Below are 9,969 nucleotides of genomic sequence, written 5' to 3' on the forward strand. Positions count from 1 at the left end.
TCTAGTAATTAGTAGTAGCTGGGTATAAAAAAGAAAAAAAAAGTCATAAATTTTTTCGATCACTCTCCTCTGAAATGGGCAACAGAGAATGATATACCGTGGCAGCAAGTCCTTCTCTTACAACGTCTGATAAAAAAAATTAATTGACTTTTTAAAACTTCAAATTGTCAAATTTCCTATAAAATATGTAAAAAAAAAAATTTAAATAAATTAAATAAAATATGTACATTACATTTGTTGAATTTAATTTACACCATTTTCCCTACTACTTTCTGTTTCAATACAATAGTATAATACCAGCAAATTTATTACATCTGATCTTTACTTCAATAAAATATGTAAAAAAAAAAATAAATAAAAATATTTATTTACATTTATATTGTTGAATTTTTTTAGACCATTTTTCCTAATACTTTCTGTAAGCCGAATACCTCCTGCAGCAATTAATTTGTATTGCCGAGATTACACTGTAAATCTAGAAACTTTATGATAAGACCAGGCATATTTTTATCTTTTACTATTTTAATCTTTAGATTAAGTAATATATATTGTTTTAAAGTGTTATTGTATTTGAATTTTCCAGAATGACACATATAAGTGATGAATTATGGAAGTCACTTATTCTGAAGATGATCAGTTGCAATCCTTTGGACAGGCCTTCGGCTACTGTAGTCAAAAGGCATCCTGCTTTCTGGGCCAAGGGTTTCGTCCTTCTATTCTTTCAGGTATCTTGTTGATTTATAGCGAACATTATTTTTTAAACCCAGCATTTATGTTTTTACTTTCATTTACATAATATAATAAATAGTAAGGGGATATAGTATTATGATCATAAAAATTTTAATTTGAGTTTTCAACTGAAATAGAGTTCCCATGAGTCCTTAATTTTGTGAATAACTTTGTTTTACTAAAACAATCGGAGTATCCTGTAACCTCCATGGGAAAATCCTGAACATTTAGCAAAAAGCAACCTTAACAATCGGATGAACGGTATGCCAGTGCTTATAGTATGAAGAAACAAATATTTATTTTTATGTATTAGATAAAATAAATCCTGTCTGCCTATTAATTTCTATTCAGTTCAAACTTATCGACTACCTAATGGAAGAAATATGCATGGAAATATCCCCTTCAAAGTTTGTTTTGCATTAAAGGCCGAAAATAAAGTACCCATCTGCTAGGTTAGTTTTAGTTAAAGAATTTATATGTATCCACTGTACATGTATTTATATTATGTTTTATGTATGCATTTTAAAAACAGTTTGACAAATTTAGCCTAAATTTAAAGAAAACTTTGGGGTTTAGTGTAGAGACATAGTCGGATATAAATCTTATCAACTGCTTTCGCTCACCCACTTGAAAAACTAATTTCCTGGATATATATCGAACAATATATCATAAATCAATAAAATCATTAATCTTAAAATATAGCTAATTGCATACTCAATAGAAATATACATGAAAAGAATAATTTTCAGTAAATAAATTAAGGGAATAATAAAAAAATAGTTTTATCGAAATAATTCTTTAATAAAAATTTTCAAGCAACTTGTCAACCACAGTACTTCCACTATAACTTAGGGTATTATCAATACTGTAACATTATGGATTGATTAGTGTTATGTTATTGTTGCTCAGGATATAAGTGACAGGATCGAAAAGGAGAGCGTAGAGAGTGAGGTATTGATAGAATTGGAACGAGGTGGCGAGGTTGCTAGGCGCGATGACTGGAGGCAGTTCATTGATCCAGAAGTCATCGAAGACCTTGGGAAGTACAGGTCCTACCGAGGGGACAGCCTGAGAGATTTGCTCAGAGCCTTCAGAAACAAGGTCAGTCTGTTTTAGTATTATTACATTCACTTACCTATATTATTATTATTATTTATTGATAACCCTACCCTGTCTGTTAGGCAATGTGGGTATTTACAGCAGTGGGTTACAATCCATTGCTACAATCAAAAGAGTTTACATTATTTTTTCAATAGCTTACTTTTCTATCCATCGTACTTCTATCCTGTCCGGGGGCCTCACTGGTGCAGGATCTTGTCTCCTACCTAGAGAGAAGTGAGTGGAGCCAACATCTTCGTTCCACTCGTACACAAAGTCCATTTAGTACTGGTAGCTCTCATTGGTCACATCAGCTGTTGTTTAACTTTTGACTTCGTCAGAACGTAGATCCCTGTCTCCCTTATCATCTTGGCTCTCAGTGCTTCATAAGAGCATGCTCTGCGGTCTCTGGAATCTGACATCTTGGGAAACTGCCATGTGTGGCAAGCTTAGCTCATAAACCTCTTTTCACTTGCCTGCGTATTAAATATGCAGTTAGGGGAAGTATTGCAATTGTGAAAAATTTTCAGTTCGAGTTTTCAGCAGAAATACATGTTTCGAGTTCCTTTGAGTCCAAATAACCAATCTCACGAAAAGGTGCTTGCGTGTGTACAGTCAGGCTCAAAAACAAAATGTCATATGTTCATTTTTACCTCTATTTGCAGAACAGTCTATAGATAAGAAAACTATCATTTTAAAATTACTTTGTTGGAAAAGTGGGTAAATGAAAAGCCTCAAGTGATAAAAAATTGTAGGTCCCTTGAGATTCCAGTTATACAGTTTACACTTTTTTAGTTTGAAATGAAAAATATTTTATTATTCTGGGACTAGGTCCCTTTAGGACAATTACAAAAATAATTTTAATTTTATAACATATATATCGGAGGAAAAAACCATGTGGCCACACTTAATTATAACTTATATACAGAGAAGAAAAAAATAAATAAATTAAAAAACTTACTGACTAAATACATAAAAAAAAAGGTAATTATTGGGTTGTAAGTTTGTATAATTTTGTACGTTTTATACTGGCGATTTCAATAAAAACTTCAGATTCTTGTAAATATTTTTAATCAATTATATATGACCCATTTTGATCTATTATATGTTGCCATCTTTTAATTCTATCCTCCTACAACTTCTCAGATTTTTGTGCAATGAACTCCTCTATATCTTTTTAGCAGTCCTCGAGCAAATTTAAGTATTTCCCGTTTATTTAGTTTTGAAGGGCCCAAAATAAGTGAAAATCTGATGGGGCAAGGTCTGGTGAGTAAGGGGATTGGAGGATCACATCCCAGCCAAACTCCAATAATTTCTGCCTGGTCTGCTAAGACACGTGAGGATGGGTGTTATCGTGATGGAAAACTATACCTTTGCTATTAGCCAATGCTGAACACTTTTGCTTGACCGCTGCCTTAAATTGTTTCAACTGGGCAGTTCTACGATATCCCGTGTCATAGAGTGAGGGTTGTCTGTGACCAATGCTTGAATTTGGTCATCACCAGTTGAAGGACAACCCAAGTGCCCCAAATCAAAATTTCCGGTTCTGAACCAAGCAAACCACTTGGGAACGGTGCTCTCTCCTAAGGCATCATCGCCATTCACACTGCAAATTTTGTTAACTGTCTGTGCAGCAGATTTTCCTTTTCGGAAATAAAAAATCATTAAATTACGAAAATGAATTTTTTCTCTTCCATTTTGTGCAAGCAAAATACCACTTAAAAATAAGGAATCTTGGTTGAAACTGATGCATAAAAGCACCTTAACTAATCCTTTTTTTAGGATATGTAAACATTATTGACCGAGTAAACATGATGTTATAAACATAGAGAGGATTAAATTGAAATATTGAAAAACGTTATGAACTTATTTTACCACCCAATACATAATATCTGTGCTATATTGGATTAGACTGGTGAAGTAAGAGGTAATCAAATAGAAGGGTTTTAAACGAGGGAAGTTTAAATCAATTTATCATTATTTTCAAAATACTTATTTATATAATTATCGATAATTTATTTAATAAATATATTTGTTTATTTTAAAATTATTTAGACTTTGGTGATATTTCGAGGTCCTCCTCCGTCTTCAGGGTACTTCATATTGTAACAATAATATTCTGTCTCTTCCACCTCTCTACGTCTAAAATCCATAAATTTTACTTAATTTATTTTTTTTAAACTATAAAATATTTCAGGAAACTACTAGCTATCTACTTAGTATCTTTTTTTGTATCTTGGTATCAACTCTGAGTGTGATAAAGATACCAAATGATAGTGATAGATAGCTAGTGGTTTCCCCAAGTAAAATTTCTGAATTTTAGACATAAGGAGACAGCATATTATTGTTATAATAGGAAGTACCTTAAAGATGGAGGAGGACTACAAAACGTCAGTGTAGCGTAAATAATTTGAAAATAAAGAAATATTTAGAAAGGAGATAAAAGAATCACTTTTATTTAAAAAGGGATAAACCTAGTTACTATTATACAAAAATTGAAAATTATCTACATTAATATTAATACACATTATTTACATTAATAAAAATACAAATACACAAACATTATTTACATTGATAAAAATACAAATACATACGAGTTATTTACATTAATATACTTACAAATACATACATAAATATGTTATTAATTGAAATTTGAAGCATACAGGCAAAGTAATTAATTCAATAAAATAAATACAAAACGATATATAGATAAAAATAATAAAAAAATACAAAGATAAAAGTTCATTGGAAATATATATTAAAAACAGTACAATAGAAACAAGAGTAACGAGTGATTATTATAGAAAGTTGTTTGATTTATTCGAAATTTTGATTAGTGAAGTTTACTTTTTAGTTGAGATAAACTCAAGTGATATAAATTAATATCATTTGGTAATTTGTTGACATTGTGTTTGATCCGTCGTAAATTGGAAAAGTTGATGTAATTTTGTTTGTGATAAGTTTTACCAAAAGTCAAATGTTGCCTGGTTTGATGAGATGGCACATGAATGTCAAAATATTGGAGAATATCTGGACAACTGACAATATATATAAAAGTTTATTAACAAAATTATATCGCAATTAAATCTTCTGCTTGAATGTTTATCAAGACCAGTAATTACAAGTGAAGAGTCATATGGTGTTTCACCAAAGATACCTGTTTCCTAAAAACAAAGATTTAGAAAACACATTTGTACACTCTCTAGGGCATATTTATTATTTTTTATTATGCATATTTAACAGCAGCGTGATAACGCGCCAGTCTACCAACCCACAGGTTGTCAGATTGAATCCCGGTCCCACCCGGGCTTTTTTCAAGCACAAAAACTCACTGACAACCTCCCCCGAGCATTTGTGAGGCCCGTTAGCCAATAGGGTGGCACTCACAAAATAGGCGTGAGAGTGACGAACCCACCTTGTGAAAAAACCACATCAAGAAACGCGCGATGTATTAGGAAATATGTAGCACGAGGACTTAGGCCTCCATGGTCTGTTGCCCATATAATAATAATAACATTATTCAAACAGTCCCAGGCTTACTTAAAGACACTATTTGACATTTTTACTTCTAACTTTATTTAATTAACATTATTGTTATTGTTCCCATTTCATAATATTGTTATGTTCATCTTTCTTTCAGAGACATCACTACAGAGATCTCTCTAAAGCAGCCCAAGAGTTGTTGGGCGATAGCCCTGAGCTTTATGTAGACTATTGGCTTTCTCGTTTTCCTAATCTACTTTACCATGTGTGGTCTTCTATGCAATTCCTTCAGAAAGAGGTCTCGTTCGCTTCTTATTACGACAAGGATTTTGTATTTTCTTGTTGTAAAACAGACATAATACCTCAGTGGATGTTAGAACCTAAAGTAGCCTTGGCAGAACCTCAAAAAATGAAGAAATCTCCTAATAAACAGTTGAGGAAGAGGACAAAAGCCGACCCTTTACGGAATCTTAATAAAGAAAAAAATGTCAATGAGGAAAGCAGAGAAATTTGGATTAAAAATGGTGAATTAACTGGTGCATGGAGACCTCGTAATGTCAGAGATCCCGAAAATAAAACAGTTACGTGGAAGTTATCGCCGTCACAGATGTAAGACATTGATCAATATTTTAATATTACTTTTTTAATTAATTTGTCCATCAAGCTTAGAAAAATGTAAATTAAATCATCTCTGATATTGTGGGTATGGATGTCTTCGAAAATTACTATTAAATTTTAAATTTGTTTTTGATAACAGTATTCCAATTTTAAACTAATTGTTATTACTTAAATTCAGTTTTTTAATTTTATGATAATGAGTACTAGACCTGAATTAAATCATTTCTGTGATGTGGTATTGTAAAATTCTTGTTACTGACAGAGTATAAAATCAAGACAATGGTTGGAAAAAGTGCAACCTTATTTCGGAAAAAGTGTATTGAAGAAGATCGTTGATTGACTATGTGTAATATATAAAAAGAAAATGGAGAAGGGTACGGTAAAAATAAATCAGTTAGTAATTAAACTATTCATTATGAGGCAACGTTTCACCCACGTTAAACTTTGCATGACTAAAATATATACAAACAAAGTAAGATAATAGATAACATGAAATAAAAGTACACTAAGGTGTGGCTTAAAATGATTTAAAATATGTGAAAATTTATAGAAAAATGAATAAAGTGAATTAAAGAAAATAAAAATAAGATGTACCTTGTATATATGAAAAAATTATTATTATTTTTTTTATTAAATAAAACCAAAAATTGTATCCAATTCTGTCTCAACACTTTATTTCTTACTAGTCCAATGTCTCGCCCATTCCAGCCATCTTCAATACAAAACTCCTCCTCACATTAATTCACAATTTCTATTGCAGGCTATTCTGCCCAGGTCATTTTCTTCATTCTAATTTTAAACCTATTTATTTAAAATTTAAAACCATTAACATTTATTTTTCTCTATAAAATTATCAACAATATAAAATACACCACCATATAACAAACTATTTATCTTTAATATTTAAACTATTTAATAAATAGTTTGTTATATGGTGGTGTATTTTATATTGTTGATAATTTTATAGAGAAAAATAAATGCTAATGGTTTTAAATTTAAAATAAATAGGTTTAAAATTAGAATGAAGAAAATGACCTGGGCAGAATAGCCTGCAATAGAAATTGTGAATTAATATGAGGAGGAGTTTTGTATTGAAGATGTCCTTGAAGATGGCTGGAATGGCCGAAACGTTGGACTAGTGAGAAATAAAGTGTTGAGACAGAATCGGATACAATTTTTGTTTTCATTTAATAAATAATTACCTTGTCTCAAAAAATTTTGAAATAATATAATTTAATTATTTTTTTTTTAATTTTCTTTAATTTGCATTGTTCATTTTTACATAAATTTTCACATATTTTTAAATTATTTTAAGCCACGCCTTAGTTTTCTTTTTTTCATTTTATCTATTATCTTATTTTTGTTTTGTTTTTTGGTATTTATTTTTGCACTGCCAAGTTGGGCGAAACATTGGCTCACTATAAATAGTTTAATCATTATTTAAGTTCTTTTGATTGTACCCGAACCATCTTCCTTTTATACAATAAAAAAGACACATTATTTGTTCTGCATATTTTATCAAGTACTTTTTGGCAAAGTATAATTGTGATATTGTCAGTTATTCTTTCAGTCAAAGATTAATTTTTTAAATATAAGAAGATGTCTAAACACTACATTTATAGAACTCATCTATTAGATAGGTTTTAATTCTATGTTAATATGTCTGTGAATTTTTCAAGACAAACTTCCTCAGTGAACCTTCCCTAACCTAACAACCTTTGATAAGGTTGTTATAACTAATATTTTCCCTGAACACTAGATATATAGAATTCATCTATTAAATAGTAAATATTGTACTGTGTTAACATGTCTATTCAAATTCAAATTTTAGAAAAACTTCTTCAATAAACCTTACCTAACCTATCTAATATTTTTCATCTACTAGTCTCTGTATGAGATTAAATACAGAGTTGGAATGAAATTAATTCACAAAACACACATTCTATTGTTCTCGAAACAGTCATACCTAGGAATATGTCAAGTTGAATAAATTCAGTACTACACAAACACTTTTACCGGCTACTAGATCTAAAATATGTTGGTGCTCGAATTAAATTTAAAAATTATTTATATAAAATCCATTTTTATGAATTGAATTTTGTTAGATACGAGTATTTTAATGTACCTGTCAATACGATGGTCTTTAATTATGACATTTTTTCCATTATTGTAATGTTTAACTACTTATTTAACATTTTGTAAATTAGTTATTACAAATAAAATAAATTAAAAGTATAACTACGAGTTTCTTGTAAATATTCTTATTCTTATTGTAAAGTTCTACTTAATAATCATAAGAGCACCCCAAATAATGGTTATAAGACATTTTGTTCCATAAAAAAAAATCAGATTTATTTTTTTAAATTTAAGCTCTTGATATAAGGAGCTACCGATGAGATTTTAATACTCATAACTGATCTCTTCTTTTATACACAGCGTTGAAATGAGTAGTTTCACAAATTATTTTTTCGCCAGATAAAGCAGTGAGTAATTAATATTTTATGTTTGAAGAGTGTTGTTGCATTTAAACAACTTGAATTATTTTTATAATGAAAGAAGACAATTTTAGATTAAGTGTGCATGATTATTGATTTAAGTATTTGTATTATACATTGTAAAGTTATCTATTGTGATTACAAAATGAAAACCATATCTTTGTCTTTAAAAAATAAAAAGGAAACCTATTTGTTCCTTGCATATTTATATATTTTTGAATTTAATTTAATTTTAGCAGTTTTCTGCTAGATATGCAGAATAGCAGAGCAATTATATAGAGCAGAATATGCAGAAAAATTATATTTTGCTCTCTGTAGGTTTTATTGTTAATCTTTTATTTTGTAATTAAATATATTGTTATATTTTTACCAGTGTTATTAATAAAATGTTTTGTTTTGTGGTGATACACTCTAGTAGAGATCACAAAGCTATAATCACACTTGTGTTAGTAGATATTTGACCGGATTTGTTATAGTTGTTGGGGGATATCACTGTTAATAAATAACATTTAGTTTTTATGTACCTGACAATATTCTGTTCCTGAATGTTAGATATTTATTTTATTGGTGAAATACTTAAACCAAAATAAAATTTGTTAAATCTTAAACTTTTGTTTATAATTTGGATTAAATAGTAAATATATAGTACCCTGTGCATACATATTATAAATTGTACTTATATATAAGTCTTAATTTGTTTTAGCAATGTTAATGTTATCTTATAGTACATTTAGCATTAATTTTATCATTGTTTTTTATTTTTGACAAAATAATATTTTCATGATTTGCTATATATGATTTACTTTGTATTGTAAATAAAACTCTTTCAGTATTACATTATTAATTCCTAATTTGTACTCTAGATTTCCTTATGTTCATATGAATACTTGTTTTTTTTCTTCAAATATATTTATTAAAAAACCAAGTTTACCAATCACTGCGTAATATCAAGTAATTACAAATTGTTAAATTACATTACCTTGAAATATTTTTTATACAAATATACATCATTAATGATTGGAGAAGTTTGTCGGGAGGTGTGGTTAGCAAAGAACAATATAAATAAACAAAACCATATTTATTTATTTTATGCCGACGTTTCGACCTGAGTTTCAGGTCTTCATCAGGGCTATAGAACAAAAGAGATAACGACATTTAGAATAACATACAATTGAAAAGGAATAGTATACAAACAAATTTAGAATTATACAAAATATTGAATTAAATCATAAATGATAAAAAATTGATAACTGATAATTGAATAGTACAAAATTTTAATAGATTGATATTCGTGGAATTGTATGGTAGTAAATTAGTAAATTGAAAACAGTGACAGATGAAATATATCATGTAGGTAAGAAGATATGTATAATATAAGATATGCAAGTAGTGTCTAAAAAATTGAAAAATTAAATAAATTGAATCTACAAATTGAAAATTATGACAAACAATGAAAAATAGTGAGTGACTTGTATCTGAATTACATTGTGAGTATTAACTTATATACCTATACTAAAATTTTGTATAATTCTAAACTTGTTTGTAT

At 28.9% G+C, this 9,969-nt stretch overlaps 1 protein-coding gene across 3 annotated transcripts in view; it reads left to right on the plus strand.

The window, feature by feature from the left end:
• The window catches only part of Ire1 (serine/threonine-protein kinase/endoribonuclease Ire1), a 39,767-nt gene extending 30,527 nt beyond the window's left edge, over positions 1-9,240 (plus strand). For all 3 annotated transcript variants that reach the window (XM_067044594.1, XM_067044596.1, XM_067044595.1), the window contains exons 14-16: positions 584-725; positions 1,639-1,830; positions 5,468-9,240. In XM_067044594.1, coding sequence (XP_066900695.1) covers positions 584-725; positions 1,639-1,830; positions 5,468-5,923 — 790 coding nt within the window. In that variant the 3' untranslated portion in view covers positions 5,924-9,240. The remainder of the gene's footprint in view (positions 1-583; positions 726-1,638; positions 1,831-5,467) is intronic.
• The last annotated feature ends 729 nt before the right edge of the window (positions 9,241-9,969 follow it).

This window comes from Halyomorpha halys, unplaced genomic scaffold (assembly GCF_000696795.3).
Source record: "Halyomorpha halys isolate HHAL.00 unplaced genomic scaffold, Hhal_1.1 Scaffold245.1, whole genome shotgun sequence".
NCBI lineage: Eukaryota > Metazoa > Arthropoda > Insecta > Hemiptera > Pentatomidae > Halyomorpha > Halyomorpha halys.